This window comes from Erythrolamprus reginae, chromosome Z (assembly GCF_031021105.1).
Source record: "Erythrolamprus reginae isolate rEryReg1 chromosome Z, rEryReg1.hap1, whole genome shotgun sequence".
In the NCBI taxonomy this organism is placed as follows: Eukaryota; Metazoa; Chordata; class Lepidosauria; order Squamata; family Dipsadidae; genus Erythrolamprus; species Erythrolamprus reginae.
In genome coordinates this window covers 11,430,806-11,451,048 of record NC_091963.1, presented here as the reverse complement: position 1 = coordinate 11,451,048, position 20,243 = coordinate 11,430,806, and the positions used below count along the sequence as shown (strand labels likewise).

Sequence of the window (20,243 nt, the reverse complement as noted above, 5' to 3'; positions counted from 1 at the left end):
GCTGGCATACATGAGATCCAATATGAATCAATGTTCCGTACATTAGGACCCAAGGCCCATACCAGTATAAAAGTTATATACGTATAATAAATAGGTTACAATAAACCTTACACAAAATCCTTAGGATTTAGAATAGTTTGCAATACTTTACAAATGCAATACTTTGGTAAACAGTATGGGTCTTTGTTATTTCGTGGTGACCTTAATTCAGATACATCTCAAACATGCTACTCAGAGGGTCTTTGTTATGGCTTTTAAAAGCCAACTGCACTACCCTGGATGACATTAAAAGAATTCTCCAACCCTTCTTTTTTGTCCAAAATGGCTGCTGCAAAATAAAGCTCAGAAGACAGTGAGAAAGGCATTTAAAGGTGGGGAAGAAAAGAAAAAGAAGAAGCCGATCCTTATATATGTTATACTGACAACTTAATGAAAAGATTAGGACTCTACACTGGAAAGTTGTGGATATGAAGCCTATCTTGTTTGTTTTCCTAACACTTAAGGAGTGCCAATAAAAAGATCTAAAAAGTGCCATCAAATAAAAGGTACCACAGTTCATGAAAACTGAAAAGGGGCTGATGAATCGAATAAATAAACTAACCCCTAAGATGTATCCCTGAGATAGTGTAATTAATTTGACTTCTTGGTTCAAGTAAATGTATACAATGCTTCATTATTATGTAACTAATATTAGGTTTCTTCAACAATGATTTATATTCTTGCTACATAATTCTTGCAAGCACTTAGAGGGTGCTGCGTAAAGGACAATACCTGGTCAACAGTGGTTCAATTGTTCAAACCTAGTTTGATACAATCTACAAATACTTGGTGCACTCATCCCTACACTGTCTGGCTCTCCCTATATGTTTTAGGGTCCTATACATCTATTTCTAATAATTATAAATTTGACTTCTGTTGAATATCCTTCCTTTATGACCAACACTTTAGAACAACTTTTGAAAATCTGAAGAAGTGTAAAACACAAAGAGTTATATAGAGATGATATACTGTAATCTTCTCATGAGCGCCAAACCAAGAGAAAAATCACCCTCATTTTTAGCCTAGACAAAAAAAAGCCCCTCATTCCAGGATTATCTTTAATTTCCTATGAAATTAAAATTATCCTACCTTGTCCAAAATGAAAGTTAGAAGTGCATGGATTAATGAATATGATAGTGGCCATTTAGCTTTGAACTGTAAAGTTATTAATATTCAGCATCACACTTAACTTGACTGCACTTATCACTGGCATGGGTAGAAAAACTAAACTGACTTGGAAAATGTTGCTACATTAAATGATAAGAGAAAAACGTTTCCACATACAGTGGTCCCTGGCTAAACATCTATACCAAATGTATGCTTTCGAAGTTTCAGAACAAATAATACACAGATCAAGATACATGTATTGACTTAACTGGCATCTTTATAAAAACAAAAGAGTTACACCAATAATAATAGCAGTAATAACAGCAACATGGAGCTATTTCATTCAACTCTGATGAAACAACACAACTGCCTTCTTCCCCATCCCACCAAATACGTTTTTGTGCAACTAAATTAGTAATATGTGAACAACTTCATTTACATTTGTTTTAAAGTCTCATATTTACACAATATATTAAATGCAGACTGCATTTTGTATCTTTAAAATAACACATGATAAAGAAAGAACAAGATAATGGTTGCAACAGATCTTCTACCAAAGATGTGGAGATAGTTCAGGAAGCATTGTGGAAAGATTAGGCTCCCCTATTTTTACGGTGATTAGCTTTTGTGGAAGGCATCTCAAAATTAGGGATCAATGTTATTGTGGTCATGTCAAACTCAGTTCCTAATTTAGTATTAATCAGTTGAGGTATTGTAGTATCTGTAGATAATTCAAGCGAGAGATTTGATGCCCGTCAACGGTAAGACAGTTTCCTTCTGCTTACTACGAAGAAAGATAAGAGAGAAAAAAATATTGTCTTCTTCCTCTTCCTCTCATTCCAGAGAATCCCCTCTACCAAGATGGTGAGCATATTAGACACTTGTCATCATCTGTATGAGATGAGCCTCAGACAAAGCATACAAAAGTCCACACCATAATTTTAAATGCTACACCACAGAAGATTCCCCAAGCTATAAGTCTCAAAATAATTAATTAACACTGCCCTCAAAATACCCTAAACTATTTCGAAGGTCATTCGGCCTAATCAACGATCTGTTGACTTAAGAAATAAATGTTTCCTCAGAACTCCAATGTGATGTAGAGGTTGGGCATTATAAAAACCCCTCTCTGGCAGGCACTGTTGCATTTAAGCTGTACCTGAGCTATGTGGTAAAGACTTAAAAACAAGACAAAATACCACTGCTTAAATCCTAAATAGCAATCTTAGTTTTGTGGAAATACTATATCATATCCTGGGATGGACAAAAAGATCATTCTCTCTCTCTCAACTCTGAGGAACTGTTTTATTAACACAATTCTAAGCAAAGAAAGCCTAGTTTTCTTTGGTAAAACCTTTGGCATCATCAACGAAAATCCTAGTTGTTGGTTTTTATAAACTCAAATTAAGAGCTGTGAATAATAAAGATCTCTCTGCTAGAGTCAAATTCAAATTATACTTCACAAAGATAAAGATGGTTTTTACTAACTATCTTTAAAATGTCTAGCATATCTTCACACCCTGCACTATGTCAAAATGCTAGTTTTAATTATTACCAGTAAGGGGGAAAAAACCCAGCTTTGTCTTTAAAAGACATATTTTCGTATCTTTATTGCTGATCCCCACATGTTCTTAACCAGGAGCAGCTTTAAAGCCTTCTTGTTTTTACATAATATGATTCTGAATAGTTAAAAAAGAAACATCACTACTTCCCAATAACCTGCAGTCCTAAAAAAACATCCCGTGTGCTCAAAGTAATTTATAATCCTTATTTGCTCTATGTTTATTGGCCTGAAATGTATAAACATTGAATAGATTTCTAAGAATAGTAAAAATAATTCTCTCTTCTCACAAATCAAAGAAAGCAGGGAATGGTGTCATAAGTGTCTTTTTTTTTGTGAAGGAAATAGTTTATTTAGTGTAAAGTAAAATCTCAGAGAGGAAATGTCTTCATAATTCACCAGGTGGTTTGGGAATAGCACTATAGCAGTATAATTTGGCAGATTCTACAGTTATCAAGCATTACTGCCAATTATTACACACACACAAAAATAATTAAAATATGAAGCTCAACACTAGTAGCTCACTTCCTCAAAAGCCTAAGCCTCTTCCTGAACAGGTAACTTTCTCATACTAGCAACCCCCTGTTATTTTCTGGCCATACAAAGACAGGTCGTTGCAAGATTTGGGGACTGGAACCCAGGCATCCTTCTTAGGTAAGGGCATCAACTGGTGAGGCAATGTATCTAAAATAGGCTTAGTAAGAAATATTAGGAATACTGAGAGGTATATTTTATGTGTAGCAACTACACTCACTTTACTAGTAATAAGGTGTTTCAAGAATGAGCTCTTGGCAAAAATAAAAAATAAATTATATGGCTCAATGTTTATTCTGTGTTATAGGCATCTGTATGCTTAGCTGCAAAGTGTAGATTACGGGTGCATTCCGATTTCAACACCCCCACACTGAAGATAAGGGCAACCATTATCAATATTCTTTTCTAAGAAAAAAAATTACAAAAATTATTTTCAAGAGTCAAAGTTCTTTTGATCCAAGAAATTGTGATCACATAGCATATCGCCTAAAAATATCCATGTATACTATTCACACATCAGATCTGTAGTTCTGTATGTTCCACACGGATAGTTTTCACACTTGTAATCCAACTTCCATTTGTAGTAAGGTGGTTGTTGTTGTCAGAAGCTGTCACATAATAATTCTGAAGTTTCAGACGGAGTCTGCAAAGCCGACACCCGGAAATTACAGGGATATTCTACCCTTGTGACTTCCTCCGTAACTTGCTGTATTTTAAGACAACTTATGCCCAGTGGTCACTCCATTATCAGTGCCACATTGATATGGGAAAGATCTATCATGTGCCTGGAAAAAAGATGAATGCATGATCATTTAAGGCAGATACATTTTTTGAATGGATGAAGGAACATATAAGTTACACACTTTCTCCCTATTTTAGGCATAATTCAGAGATAGCCAAACCCCAAGGACTCACATAGGACAGAGTTGGTGACTTCTTCTACACCTGCACAGCCACCTCCACCCTAAAGTTTCTCCAGAGCCAGGTATACGGACCCCTTTGGAAGGGGATGGGTTGTCCTCACCTCTGGATGTTCCAAAGTGTTGGGGCCACAGCGGAAAAGGCTATTTTCCTCGAACCCTTCAGCCAAGATTCCTTGGCTGTCAGAATCTGCAGTTGGCCTCTTCTGCCAGAACAAAATCCCTTGGGGCAAGACAGTTCTTCAGATATTCTGGAACAGCCAAGCACCAAACGTTTTCATGGAGACACTGGCTTGTTTAACTATAGTTTCCCGAATTTGAATCCAGTTTATATTCTGCTTACAAACCATGACACAAAACACAGTGCTCCAAACTTGATAATTTAAAACTTATGGACTTCAGCTCCTATAATTTCTGGCTGAGCGTAGCTGGCTAAGGAATTCTGAGAACTGAAGTCTACAAGCTTTAATGCTGGACAGTTTGGAGAGATACCCCCCCCACCCCCAATAGTGATGACAAACCTTTTTGGTTTGGTTGCCAAAATACTGCACACGCAAGCGATTCATGCGTGCACGTGCCCACATCCATAATGCAATGCCCTCCCCGGGCATGCACACAACACCTGCAGTGCCTCCCTGTGCATATCCGATTTATGTATGGTTGGTCTGGACTGTATGATTGTTTTTTATAAGGGTTTTTTAAAATTGTTTTTTAATATTGGATTTGTATATGTATTGCTTGTTGTGAGCCGCTCCGAGTCCTCAGAGAGGGGTGGCATACAAATCTAATTATTATTATTATTATTATTATTATTATTATTATTTATTATTATTATGCGCAACCCCTGTGTTCCCCCCAACTAGCATGCACATGGGCCTCACTGAAGCCTCAGGACTTCCAGTAGCCCACTGGGTTGCTTTTCGCTCTCGCCAGAGTTCAGGAAAGCCGCCCGAAGCCTGGGGATGGTGAAAAATGACCCAACGGGCCAACTGGAAGTTCGAAAATGAAACAGTAGTGGAGTTGCCCTTATCTTCAATCTGTTGCAGCCAGGCCTCGCACGCCTCAGTCCATTTCTTCTGCAGGGGGCAAGGCTTTCCTGAAGGCCTTTGTAGCCGATAACAGAGCTCCAGATCAAAGGCAGAAGAAATGGGCCGAGGTGTACAAGGGCTGGCCAAAACTGTCCAAAACTGAAGAAGTTCCTGAAGACCTTTGCCAACGAAAAGGATGCTGGGGATGAGGCACACAAGTGAACTTCCATCTGGTCCGTTGGGCTGTTTTTCAACGCCCCCAGGCTTCAGGAGGCTTCTCTGAAGCCCGGGGGCAGTGAAAACGGTAAAAAAATCAGCTGTCCAGCATGCGCCTGCACATTGGAGCTGACATAAGGCAACGCCTTGCGTGCCCTCAGATATGGCTCTGCGTGCCACCTGTGGCTCACATGCCACACATCCGCCACATTTGCCCTAACACAAAAAATAATCTGAAATCCTGATTTGTAGATTGTACATAAAATGATGCCATGGAAAATTGTGGTTTAAAGACAGATATCACCGTTAAAAAATGTGTAGTGAGACATAAAGAAACAAAGAACTGAAACAGGGACCCAAGGTTTACTTTCAGTATAACCATCAGGATGATGAATCAAGTCTAAATTAAACCCTTCATTGGTCTCAAATAATATGTCTTTATATAATGGCTGAAAAATATAACTTTTTAGTACTGTACAATGATACCTTGTCTTACGAACTTAATTGGTTCCGGGACGAGGTTCGTAAGGTGAAAAGTTTCCTAACACGAAACAATGTTTCCCATAGGAATCAATGGAAAAGTGATTAATGCGCGCAAGCCCAAAATTCATCCCTTTTGCCACCCAAAGTGCCCGTTTTTGCGCTGCTGGGATTCCCCTGAGGCTCCCCTCCATGGGAAACCCCACCTCCGGACTTCCGCGTTTTTTGCGATGCTGCAGGATAATCCCAGCAGTAGAATCCCAGCAGGGGAATCCCAGCATCGCAAAAACGGGTGCTTCGCTGGCAACAGAAGTCCGGAGGTGGGGTTTCCCAGTGAGGGGAGCCTCAGCGAAATCGCAGCATCGCAAAAACACCAAAGTCCTTGAAACCCCACCTCCGGACTTCTGTTGCTAGCGAAGCACCCGTTTTTGTGATGCTGGGATTCCCCTGCAGCATCCCAAAAACGCAGAAGTCCGGAGGTGGGGTTTCCCATGGAGGGGAGCCTCAGGGGAACCCCAGCAGTGCAAAAATGGGCGCTTGGCTGGCAATGGAAGGTCCGGAGGTGGGGTTTCCCAACAAGGGGAGCCTTTGCCTGGCAACAGAAATCCGGAGGCGGGGCATCCCAGCAGCGGTGGTGGGTTTGTAAGGTGAAAATAGTTCGGAAGAAGAGGCAAAAAAATCTTGAACCCTGGGTTCGTATCTTGAAAAGTTCGTTATGACGAGGGGTTCGTAAGACGAGGTATCACTGTACTTTAATATTTATTATTATTACATTTAATTTTTTCCTACTGCTGTGTTAAGCAACAACTTGTCTTTTCTATCAGATTAGTTGGGGATAATGTGATTGTAATAAGATTCATCTAACACTGAGAAATACAAAATAATTTATATAAGATTAAAACTTATGCATAATACTTACCTGTGAAACTTCTGCTGAAATTTTAAAGCATCGGCAGGCTCTTTAAATTTTGCAATGGCCTTTCGTTGTTGAGGAAACATCTGTAAACTCTATTGAAAACAAAAATGGAAAAGAACCTCAGAGTTTGGAGAAATTTCCTCTTAATTGCTGTTGCAAAAAGTTGAGTTAAAGTGGAAGCCACAAAGCTAGTACTTAACTCGCAAATGAATCCATCTGAATAGAGAATCTGATGTCAATGTACTTGTTTATCTACTATGAGAAATTCCACCATTCTCTAATATTTTCTCTACTAAATGAATAGTAAAACTAAATATGTATCTGTATCATCATTACAGCAAATATAAGACGGTCTTTAAAAAATTAATTAAAATCCATTCTAAGGCTATATTCTTGTTAAGAGAATTCCTGGAGAGGGCTAAAAAGGTGTTAATGAAATATTTGAAGAAGCTGCTGCAAATTTCTTCTTGATTTCTGATGCACCCCCTTTCCATATTTCCAATAACATCCTTATATGTTAAAAGGGAAACAAAGCAAGTGGTGAGAAAAACCAAGCCTTAAAAGAACATGTGAATCAAGTATGAAAACATTCAAAGTAGGCCTAACCGAAGCAACTTGAAGTACCTGCAAATAATTCTCGAATTCTTTCCAAATGAAAAATGAAAGCTGAATTTTTTGAACAACATCTGCCCCTCTTAGCCAGCAAAAGCTGGCTAAAAAACTCTCTAAAAACTCTCTCGAAAGTGTGCAATAGGGTTGATACACCTGGACGCCCCTGTAAAATGGCAAATTATTTAGCTTTACTGGATAAGTGGTCATAGCAATGGAAACTGCAGTTTAATGTTTCCAAATATAAAATAATGCACTTGGGGAAAAGTAATCCTCAATCTGAGTATTATATAGTGTTTCCTCGTTTTTCGCAGGTTCAAGCTTCGCGAATAGCCTATACCACGGGTTTTCAAAAAATATTAATTAAAAGTTCCTATACCATGGTTTTTCCTGCCTGATGACATCATACATCATCGCCAAACTAATAATTTTTGCAAATAAATAACAAAAAATCATTATTGTTAATAAATAATTATGTTTATAAATATCAGGATCACTAAGTGTCTTATTCAATGGCGAGTACCAGTAATAAGGGTGAGTAAATGGTTGCTTAGCGGTTTAAAGTGTTAAGAGATGGCTTGTGATACTGTCCATAGCCAAAAATGGTGTATTTACTTCCGCATCTCTACTTTGTGGAAATTCGACTTTCGCGGGCAGTCTCGGAACACATCACCCGCGGAAATCGAGGGAACACTGTATTGGCAGTTCTTTGTCAGCAAAATTTCAGAAAAGTGGGATTTAGGGATAGCGATTTCTGACAGTCTCAAAATGGGTGAACAGTGCAGTCAGGCGGTAGGGAAAGCAAGTAGAATGCTTGGCTGCATAGCTAGAGATATAACAAGCAGGAAGATGGAGATTGTGATCCTTCTGTATAAAGCACTGGGGAGACCCCATTTGGAATACTGTGTTCAGTTCTGGAGACCTCACCTACAAAAAGATATTGATAAAATTGAACGGGTCCAAAGACGGGCTACAAAAATGGTGGAAGGTCTTAAGCATAAAACTTATCAGGAAAGACTTAATGAATGCAATCTGTATACTCTGGAGGACAGAAGGGAAAGGGGGAACATGATCAAAACATTTAAATATGTTAAAGGGTTCAATAATTTCTACAAGAATGGAAATATATTTTTGTCTTCCCTTCATATATGTTAAATTTATCTCAGCTACAGTCCTTTTGGACACTTATTGGAGAAGGATCCAGTACCTTACTCTAATGTGACCAACAACTGCATTAAAGGGTAGAGCAACCAACCAACCATGTGGATTTGATACACAGTTTTATCTCATGCATGTTAATGTTAATATTTTCATATTTGTTTTTTTAATTGTATTAAAAGCTGCCCAGAGCATAGTTCCCTCTAAGCTGAGCAGTGAGCAATCGCTCACTTAAAAATCATCATCAACTCAGAGTTTTCCAAACCTGCCCAGAAGCCGAGAGGGAAAGAGTGAGAGGGAAGGAGAGAGAGAGGAAGAGAGGAAGAGAGAGAAACAGATAGAAAAAAGAGAGGAAGGAAAAGAGAAAGAAAAAGAATGGGAGTAAGGAAGAGAGAAAGAAAATCAAAATCTAGTTTGAAACTAGCTCAACTATTTAAGTGGCATTTTGATATTGATAGAGTTGCCCTATTATGAGCTCACTGTTATAGACACACAGTACAGTATTTTATTTTGAAATTCTCTGAGGCAAAACAGGGTGGGTTTTTTATTTGTTTGTTTGTTTATTTATTTATGTATTTATTTATTATTTCTGTGCCACCCAGTCCCGAAGGGACTGCCGCTCAGACACTATACTTTTCCGCCCACCCCCCCAAAAAATTAGAGGGAACACTGGCCCAGAGTCATTTTGGTTAGTGAGATAGGTAGCATTAAACTAAAATAGACCAAAACAGTTGCTTGTTTGGTTCCCAACAGAAAAGCATAATATCTACGGAGACCTCTATACCAGCGATAGTTGAAAATGAGGTGGGCTACTAGCAACGTGTGCATACAATTTGTTTTATGCGTGCTGAGAATAGACACTTTACCAGAGTGGTAAAATCACCAAAATGATTACCAAGGCAGCAACAACCACATCACTGCAAAAGAGAAAGTCAGCTGAAGTGGTGTCCTGCAAATAAAGTGACCAGGTTTCATACTGTATATTATCCATCACAATCATCTATAGAGCAATAGTTAGTTATTTGTAGATTGGAAACAAAAGATTAATATGGGGGAGGGGGGGGAGAGACAGAGAGATAGGAAAAAGAAAAAATAGAAAAACAATACAATTCAAAAAGAATAGCAAATGACTATTACAAACATGTAATTAAGAGAAAGAAAAGGAAGGGTAGGGAGAAGAAAAACAAGGAAAAACCTGGCAAAAGAGAAGAAAGAGAAACAAGAAAGATGGACAGAGAGAAAAAGAGAGAAAAAAGAAAATAGAAATAAAAAGAATAATAGAAAAAGAAAGGAAAATGGTTACATTGTACAGAATTTCCATTTTGTTTGCATTCCTGGTGAATCAAAAAGCAAACTCCATACATCTCCTTGTTGCTTTATCTAATCAATATATCAATTATTTACATTTTATTGTGTTATTTATAGCTATCAATTATATCCATATATTATTTACTTGTTTATTAGTTATTTCTTCTGGTTTCAAGCCATTCATAAAGATTTTCCCAAATTGTGTAAAAGTCTTTCTCTTGGCATGGGACTTCACCTCCTAGAATTCCCCAGTTTTCGAAACCGGTTAGAAAACAGATTCACATATTTTTCCATGTCTTTACAAATCAAAGTGTTAACTCATTCAATCCAGAATAAATTAACTCTTTCTTCAATATAATCCTCTAATTAGTTGAACTTCTTCATGTCAAATCATTACGCATTTCATTTTAAATCTGGATTTCAAGCTTGTAATCAGTATTACCTGTTCAGTCATTTTCTAAATAAAATGTGTTTACTGAAAAAATGTTGCAGTTACTCTCAGTGAGCACTAGGTTGTGCCATAACTCTGTGAATGTCAAGCAGAAAACACACAGGGAAAAAGACCCACACAGACACATTCTTTTAGCACTACAAATGTAAAGAAACTGGAAGGTGCAATTAGAGAGTACAAGGCCAAGCAAGTTGCTATTTTCCCAAAAAGGAAGGCCTGCAACAGCCTAGATATTGTAAATGTAAAGTTAAAAGATTATCTTATGTCGTGGTGCTACTACAATATCAACTACAGTGATCCCCCGGGTATTGCGATCCCGATCATTGCGAAACGGCTATATGGCGATTTTTCAACCCGGAAGTAAAAACACCATCTGCGCATGCGCGCCCTTTTTTCTATGGCCACGCATGCGTAGATGGCGCCGGGCAGATCAGCTGCTGGGCGGCTTCCCTGGGTCTTCCCCCTCTTGCTGGCAGGAGGGCGAGCGGCGGGCATCAGCGAGGAGTTTGCGTGGGCAGCAGGGAAACCCCAGCGCCGCTTCCCAGCTGAGTCCTGAAGCCAAACGCGGAAGTTCGCTTCAGGACTCAGCTGGGAAGCGGCGCGAGCGAAGGGCGGGCGAGCGGCAGCGAGGAGTTTGCGTGGGCGGTGGGGAAACCCCAGCGCCGCTTTCCAGCTGAGTCCCGAAGCCAAACGCGGAAGTTCGCCTTTGCCTTCTGGCTTCAGGACTCAGCTGGGAAGTGGCGCGAGCGAACGGCGTGGGCGGGCGAAGGGCGGGCGCGTGGGCAGGCAGGCGGCGGACAAGCGGCGGGCGGACAAGACAAGCGGCGGGCGCGGCAGCAGCGAGGAGTTTGCGTGGGTGGCGGGGAAACCCCAATCTTCGGCTCCTCACTGCTGCGGCGGAAGTAAAAACACCATCTGCGCATGCGCAGATGGTGTTTTTACTTCCGCAGCGCTACTTCGCGAAAAACCGATCATTGCGAGGGGTCCTGGAACGGAACCCTCGCAATAATCGGGGGACCACTGTATATCATTTGCTGATTTAATTGAATAGTTATATCGCTTCCTCCCTAATATTTTCCTGGAGTGCAAAAATATCATGTGCAAATTATTCCCTTTAACTATAATGAGCTATTATTCCAGTGATTCAATACTGTAGCTTACTGAAATTAAAAAAAAGAGGAACAGCTGCAAGAACTGATTTTGTTAGAACTGCTTGAAAATCGTTTGAATCAGTGGTGGGATTTAAAAAAAATTACTACTGGTTCTGTGGGCGTGGTTTGGTGGGTATGGTGAGGCTTGGTGGGCGTGGCAGGGGAAAGATACTGCAAAATCTCCATTTCCTCCCGATCAGCTGGGACTCAAAACACAGAGAATAGACTGGGGTGAGATCCGTCAGAGGTGGTATCCTTCCTCTGGAGTGGGGAAGGATTGGAGATTTTGCAGTATCCTTCCCCTGCCACGCCCACAGAACCGGCAGTAAAAGAATTTTTTTTTAATCCCACCACTGATTCAAAATTTCCATTACCAGTAATCCAAACTACTCAAAATTTCTACTACCAATTTTCCAGAACTGGTCCGAACCTACTGAAACCCACCTCTGGTTTGAATAAAACAGGCTTCTTTCTATATGATTATTGGTAGAAGATGCTCAAGCTCTGTCTGTCTGTCTGTCTAATCTATCTATCTATCTATCTATCTATCTATCTATCTATCTATCTATCTATCTATCTATCTATCTATCTATCTATCTATCTATCTATCTATCCATCCATCCATCCATCCATCCATCCATCCATCCATCCATCCATCCATCCATCCATCCATCCATCCATCCATCCATCCATCCATCCATCCATCCATCCATCCATCCATCCATCCATCCATCCATCCATCCATCCATCCATCCATCCATCCATCCACCCATCCTCCATCCACCCACCCACCCTACCCACCAACCTAATATGCCACCCAACTCCCTAAGTACTCTGGGTAGCTTCATGGGGCAGTGAACTTAATAGCACTATTAGAGATGGGGAGGGAACTCTTCCCATTAAGGATCACCATTAAGCCATCAAAGATAACCTGTACAGACCAAAGGCAGCAAAGGTAGTGATGAATTGAAAGTCAAAAGTTAGTAGGGCTGGAACCAAAAGCACTCAGAAGTAGGGTAGTTCTTGACTTGTCCTAGAGTCATGTGATCTCCTTTTGTGCAAAGTCAATGGAAAATCAAGATTTATTTAGCAACCCTGTTACTAACTCAGTGCTTCTCAATTATTTTTGTTGTGCACCACCATGAAGAAGTAAACATTTCATCCCAACTCTCCGCTGCAACTATAAATAGTCCCCAATTGTGCCCCTACCTAACATTTGTACTAGTACCTCCGTCATATCTAATGAGTTCGAGAAGTGGCAGGTAGGACACATGCCCCCCCCTAGCATTACTCCGGGGGGGGGGGGGGGTACCACGCTATTTGAGAAGCATTGTACTAATTTAACAACTGTAATGATTTTTACTTAATAAATGTGGCAAGGAAAGTCATAAAATGAGGCAAAACTCACTTAAGAAATTTCTCACTTTGTAACATAAATTGTGGTCGTAAACCCTGTACAGTCCTAATCTGTAGTTTTTCATTTTCTTATAGCAGGAGTGTAAAACTAACAGGCCATGGGCCCCGATGCGTCATATGCTGGCCATACTCGGATTATCAAATGGGGGGGGGGGAGGAGTTGGGATACATCAAATGATGATGACGTGATGACTCCCCTGACATATAGGATGCTTTTATGCTAGGAATACCTCTCCAGTTGTCCCAGCTTATTTCCAGAAAGGTGAGTAATAATTGGGGGGAACCTCCTTGAATTATTCTTTTTCCTTCTATTTGCAAGAAGAAACTAGATTAATAAAAGCATTTGTATCAGGCTTCAAACCCAAAGAAATTATTATTATTATTATTATTATTATTATTATTATTATTATTATTTAGATTTGTATGCCGCCCCTCTCCGCAGATTCGGGGCAGCTCACAGCAGTGATAAAAACAATATATAGTAACAAATCTAATATTAAAGTTTAAAATAACAATTTTATATTAAAAAGCCTAAAAACCCCAGTATATAAAAAAGCATACACACAAACATATCATACATATAGCTACATAGGCAAAGGGGGATGTCTCAGTTCCCCCATGCCTAACGGCAGAGGTGGGTTTTAAGAAGTTTATGAAAGGCAAGGAAAGTGGTTACAGTCCTGATCTATGGGGGGACCTGGTTCCAGAGGGTCGGGGCCGCCACAGAGAAGGCTCTTCCCCTGGGTCCCGCCAGACGACATTGTTTAGTCAACGGGACCCGGAGAAGGCCAACTCTATGGGACCTAACCGGTCGCTGGGATTCGTGCTGCAGAAGGCGGTCTCACAGATATTCTGGTCCGATTCCATGAAGGGCTTTATAGGTCATAACCAACATTTTGAATTGTGACCAGAAACTGATCGGCAACCAATGCAGACTGCGGAGTGTTGGTGTAACACGGGCATACCTAGGGAAGCCCATGATTGCTCTCGCAGCTGCATTCTGCACGATCTGAATTTTCCGAACACTCTTCAAAGGTAGTCCCATGTAGAGAGCGTTATAGTAGTTGAACCTTGAGGTGATGAGGGCATGAGTGACTGTGAGCAGTGACCCCCGGTCCAAATAGGGCTGCAACTGGTGCACCAGGCGAACCTGGGCAAACGTCCCCCTCGCCACAGCTGAAAGATGTTTCTCTAATGTGAGCTGTGGATCGAGGAGGACGCCCAAGTTGCGGACCCTCTCTGAGGGGTTCAGTAAATCCCCCCCCCCCAGGGTGATGGACGGACAGATAGAATTGTCCTTGGGAGGCAAAACCCACAGCCACTCCGTCTTATCAGGATTGAGTTTGAGTCTGTTGACACCCATCCAGACCCCGACAGCCTCCAGACACCGGCACATCACTTCTACTGCTTCATTGACTGGACATGGGGTGGAGATGTACACCTGGGTATCATCGGCGTACTGATGATACCCCACCCCATGCCCTTGGATGATCTCACCCAGTGATTTCATGTAGATTTATTTATTTATTTATTTATTACTTAGATTTGTATGCCGCCCCTCTCCGAAGACTCCGAAGATATTAACTAGCAGGGGGGAGAGGACCGAACCCTGAGGCACCCCACAAGGGACAGACCTAGAGGTCGACCTCTGACCACCCACTAACACCGACTGCGACCGACCGGAGAGGTAGGAGGAGAACCACTGAAGGACAGTACCTCCCACTCCCAACCCCTCCAGCCGGCGCAGAAGGATACCATGGTCGATGGTACTGAAAGCCGCTGAGAGGTCAAGAAGCACCAGGACAGAGGATAAACCCCTGTCCTGGGCCCGCCAGAGATCATCCATCAACGTGACCAAAGCAGTTTCCGTGCTGTAATCGGGCCTGAATCCTGACTGCTGAGGGCCTAGATAATCGGCTTCTGCCAAGGACAGCTGGAGCGCCACCACATTCTCAACAACCTTCCCCATAAAGGGAAGGTTGGAGACTGGACAATAGTTATTAAGTATGGCTGGGTCCAGGGAAGGCTTCTTGAGGAGGGGGCGCACAAGTGCCTTCTTGTACAGAGCCGGAAAGGACCGCTTCCCCAAAGAAGCATTGACAATCTCCTGGACCCAGCTCCGTGTCACCTCCCTGCTGGCTGAGACCAGCCAGGAGGGACACGGATCCAGTAAACAGGTGGCAGAACTCACAGCTCCAATGGCCTTGTACACTTCATCAGGTGTCACCAGATCAAATTCTTCCCAGACAGGTGGACAAGTACGGGCCCCAGTCACCTCAACTGACTCATTGTCAGTTGACTCTGCTATCCAATCGGAGTCAAGGTCCACCTGGATCCGAGCGACTTTATCAGCGAAAAATGTGTTAAAGTCCTCGGCACTACTCTGCAAGGGCTCCCGAACTCCCCCTTGGTTAAGAAGGAAGCGGGTCACCCTAAACAAAGCGACCCGGCGAGTTTCCGCTGATGCAATCAAGGCAGCATGATACGCACATCTTGCCGCCTTGAGCGCCACTTTTTAAGTCTTAATATGAACTCTTACAAGTGTTCGATCGGATTCTGACTTACTCTTCCTCCATCACTTCTCTAGACGTCTTTTCTGGCGTTTCAACTCCTGGAGCTCCTCGTTGAACCATGGAGCTCCACGGGGTCTAGTGCTGTGGAGAAGTCGCAATGGCGCAATCCGATCAAGAGCCTCCACTGCAGCCTTGTTCCAGGCTTCAACAAGAGACTCTGCCGAACTGTGGATGAATGTATCTGGAATAACCCCAAGCGCCCTCTGAAAGTCTTCTGGATCCATCAGGCGTCAGGGGCGGAACCTCCTAGTCGGTTCCGCCTCCCTGCAGGGAAGGATTGGAGCCAGGAAGTCAAGCCGCAATAGAAAATGATCTGACTATGACAAAGGCAACACTTCTAAGCCCCTTAGTCTTAGACCATTACTCAGTTGCTCAGAGAGGAATACCATGTCGGGTGCGTGTCCCCCCTCATGAGTCGGACCCTGTACTACTTGAGTCAGGCCCATGGCTGTCATGGTGGCCATGAACTCCTGCGCTAGCCCAGAGGTTTCACCGAGCAATGGTAAGTTAAAGTCCCCCAAGACAATAAATCTGGGGAACCCTACCGCCAGCCTGGCTACCTCCTCGAGTAGCACAGGCAGGGTTGTTGACACGCAGCTGGGAGGCAGGTACGTGAGTAACAAGCCCACCTGAACCCCTAAGTCCAACTTCAGCAGGAGAGACTCGCAACCTGCAATCTCTGGAGCAACGAGTCTATGCAAGAGCAAAGGCTCTCTCTGGCTATAATAGCCACTCCTCCCCCCCATCCCTGGTTTCGGGGCTGATGCCATACCCAAAATCCGGCTGGGCAAATTTCAGAGAGAGGAACTTCTCCCTCCGGGCCCAGCCAGGTTTCGGTCACACATGCCAGGTCGGCCTCCTCATCCAGGATCAAATCCCAGATGAAGAGAGCTTTATTTACCACCGACCTGGCATTGAGTAGCAGCAGCCTGAGCCCAGGGCCAGAATTACACTCATCACCAGTGCCTTGAGTTGAGCTAATGGAGCTGGAAGAAGGAATCACTACTAAGCAGCGATCCCTCCTTCCCCTGGAATGGCTATCTCCATGGCTCCCGCCATATCTGCCTCTCCCCAGCAAGACCGGGATATTCTGACCCTCTATCACCCCAGGGATAGGTGCCCCCTCCCCTCCTGCCTCTCCAGCGTCAGGTGTGCCAAGAATTTCATTCATACCGTATCCATTCACCTCATACATACTATAATCCCACCCACCCCTGGTTTGTTCTCAAGTGATGACAACAGTTTTCTTTTATCTTTCACTGCTCTTTAGGAAAGTGAATATGCTTTAATTATTTACAACTCTTGCCCATTCATTTGTGTGTGTTTTTCTTATTGAACAGTTTTCTCACTGAATTAAGATAACCTGTATACTGTACATGATAATTATTGTGCCTTGAGGTCCTGCAAATGGGAAACTCCCAACCAACTATGAGCAGGCAAAGTGCTAAGATCCAGAAACAATAGTAATACCAAGAGGATTTTTTTTCTTTCTTCATTCTTGCAGAAAATATCTCTAGTTAAATAATATTTCCATATGGACCCAACAAAAGAACCAAAAAAGCATTAAGAAATAACATCAAAATCGATTTGAAGGCAGATTTTATTAGAGAAAAGAACATTCATGGATATTCTGTAGTAGCATCCCCTTGAAACTAGAAATGTACTTTGGTTGACATTTTCACCTAGAGACAGATGGAATTGGCAAGCAATATTTTTTCCCAGCTGGCTCAGAGAAGGCCGATACTGCTAATCTCAAATATTTGTATCAAGAGCAACAGACAGATGGGTCTCTGTGCCAATCTATTTAAATTATACATGCTTAATCCTAACTGAATTGCTACCACTTTAAATTATAGTTCTGTAATTCTTGAGCCATTATGTCTCAGCATCTAGCCAAATTTAGATCTGAAAAAAATAGGTCCTGTTTAGTCCTAGGTTTTGTTAACGTTCAAACTAACAAAAGGAAGTTTTACCTAAAATACAGGGAGGAAGGGAGGGAAGGGTAGGTGAATGATGATAGATAGGTAGATAGATATATAAATTTAATCAAAGGAGATTTCATTAAGAATTTTACTCTATACAGCAGGTTCTATATTTCCCTCTTCCTTCACGTGATATAGATATACAGTGTTCCCTCGCTTTTTGCGGGGGATGCGTTCCGAGACCGCCCGCGAAAGTCGAATTTCCGCGAAGTAGAGATGCGGAAGTAAACACACTATTTTTGGCTATGAACAGTATCACAAGCCTTCCCTTAACCCTTTAAACCCCTAAATTGCAATTTTCCATTCCCTTAGCAACCATTCAGATTATTACTCACCATGTTTATTTATTAAAGTTTATTTTAAAGAATATTTATTAAAGGCAGACGAAAGTTTGGCGATGACATATGACATCATCGGGTGGAAAAAACCGTGGTATAGGGAAAAACCCCGCAAAGTATTTTTTAATTAATATTTTTGAAAAGCCTTGGTATAGACTTTCCGCGAATTTCGAACCCGCGAAAATCGAGGGAACGCTGTAATATTAATAGACTCACATTTGGTTGCAGAATAATTCTGTTCTCTTTTTTCTGCAGCTACTTCATAGTTTCAATCAAATGAAAACAGGATCCTCTGTTATTTAAAGGGTTAATTTTCTTTCTACATGATAAGGACCTATCTAGATCTGAGAGTGTGTGGAGGCAGATCCGTGAGAAAGAGGCCTTTAGGAGATCACTCTTAAATGGGCATGACCAAAATATTTGCATATGAGAATATTCTCATCATGAGCCCTGGTGGTGCAGTGGTTAGAATGCAGTACTGCGAGTTACTTCTGCTGACTGCCAGCTGCCAGCAGTTTGATCCCGACCAGCTCGAGGTTGACTCAGCCTTCCCTCCTGCCAAGGCCAGTAAAATGAGGATCTAGATTATTGGGGACAATATGACGATTCTGTAAAACTACTCAGAGAGGACTGTAAATCACTGTGAAGTGGTATACAAATCTAAATGCTATTGCTATTACCCTTTAGCTTTGAATGGAATTTTTTCCATTTGTCATAAGATACTGGAGAGGGGAACAGAAAAGAGCACTATAAAAACCAAGAGAAGTAAATACCCTGCCATATTTTCACCAATTTAAAGATTTGGTGGCTACAGTTGCTTAATCAGAGTCTAATTTTTAGTTAATTTCTCATGGGGCTTACTGGTGCTATGGCACATTCACATTTAATATATAACTCACAAAATGGGTTTAATCTGTGACCAGATCAAGTTTGCAAACAATTCACTGGGTTGCAGGTGAATAACTTTTACTGATACAAAGGGTTTGTTTGTTATACCACTCTTTTAGGTAACAATGATAGTGGACATATTTAAATATATGTAGTTGACAGCCAAACACTTCCTATTGTGCCATTTCTTTCTTTCTTTCTTTCCATGGAGATTTTAAGATGGTTGGACTTCGACTCTGGCTGTGGGATTAAGGGAATTGAAGCCCAAACATCTTAATATTGCCAAGGTTGAGAAACACTGACCTAGAGCTTTGTAAAGGTTTAAGACATCTGTCAAAAATAACTAAAGCGGGAGATGATTCTACCTGGATGGGTCCTATTGACATCAGCAGGTTCTTCAGCTGAATGTCCGTGGTGGATGAAGAAAGTCCTTCCACTGACACCACACAGGGCTGAGGTTTGCACTCCACCACCCGCAGATTCGGCTTATTTGGCATTAAGCGGCCTCGGCCCATCTGGCTCACGATCCCCCTGCCTCTCCCATGCAGAATACCCTGGTGGGAAAAAAAGTATTTCATTTTGTGCTTCTGCTTACCTAATCTGAGAGATTAACATGAAAGTTATCTATTCTCTTAGAAGGGCAAATTGACTGCAGTTGTTCCATCTGTAAACAAAGCTGATGGCCTGACAGTCATAGTTCCCTCAGACTCTCTTTCATCTAAATCATGGACCGGGAAACCTGTGATCCATTGGTATTATCGTTTCAGAGATACTTCCTTATCTAAACAGAGAAACAGAATGAAGCCAAAAAAAAAACCCCTCACCAAAACCTAGTGAGAGATGTCCAACTTCCCGCCACTGAATTTTCTTGCAGGAATTTGGAGAGGGAACTCTGAAAATAAGGATCACGTGATTGTGGCTAACTGTGGCAGCAATGCAGTAGCCACAACTTTGCCAAATTTCAATCCCACAGGAACTATGGGCTCTAAAATGTGGATGCTTTCTATAAGTTAGTCCTCTTGAGGTATACCATTTAAAAAACCATGTTAAAACTATGATGCACGATTTCATCTAACTCAGTAATTCCCAACGTGGGGTCCCCGTCCCACAGGGAGGCAATTCAATTTTTAATGGGGGCAATTGAAACCTTGTTTAAACCAAGTTAATGACCTTTTAGGCTTCCTCTGCGTGAGTAAAGTTTACTTTTTGAATTATTTGTCACTGAAGGTGGGGTGGGTGGCATTAGGGGGATGCTTAAGTGGGTCGTGGCCAGAAAACCCATTGGGAACCACTGATCAAAGTGAAGGTTACAATCAAAGAGAGACATGAGAGCTTTTGCTGTACATCGGTAGGAAATCATAGCGAAGCTCCAATGCAGAGGTCTTCAAATTTGGCAACTTTAAGTCTTGTGGACTTCAACTCCCAGAATTCTATAATAAGTTCCATCCCTAGGAGCAAACAGTCCCAAAACACCAAGACTTGCCAAAGCAACATCCTTTTTCTTCATGAACTCTTTTTTTCCAGTAGTGTCCCCAACTCGAATGGACTCTTCTCTCTTTACAGCCACG

The 20,243-nt window shown here is 41.7% G+C and overlaps 1 protein-coding gene across 7 annotated transcripts in view; it reads right to left on the bottom strand.

Moving 5' to 3' along the window:
* Positions 1-1,405: 1,405 nt before the first annotated feature.
* The window catches only part of RBM33 (RNA binding motif protein 33), a 154,971-nt gene continuing 136,133 nt past the window's right edge, over positions 1,406-20,243 (bottom strand). For 6 of the 7 annotated variants that reach the window (XM_070728283.1, XM_070728284.1, XM_070728288.1 and 3 more), the window contains 3 exons: positions 19,041-19,229; positions 6,805-6,893; positions 1,406-4,026 (listed from right to left, as the gene is read on the bottom strand). In XM_070728283.1, the coding sequence (XP_070584384.1) occupies positions 3,978-4,026; positions 6,805-6,893; positions 19,041-19,229 (327 nt within the window). In that variant the 3' untranslated portion in view covers positions 1,406-3,977. The remainder of the gene's footprint in view (positions 4,027-6,804; positions 6,894-19,040; positions 19,230-20,243) is intronic. The other variant, XM_070728287.1, reaches the window with a different exon arrangement.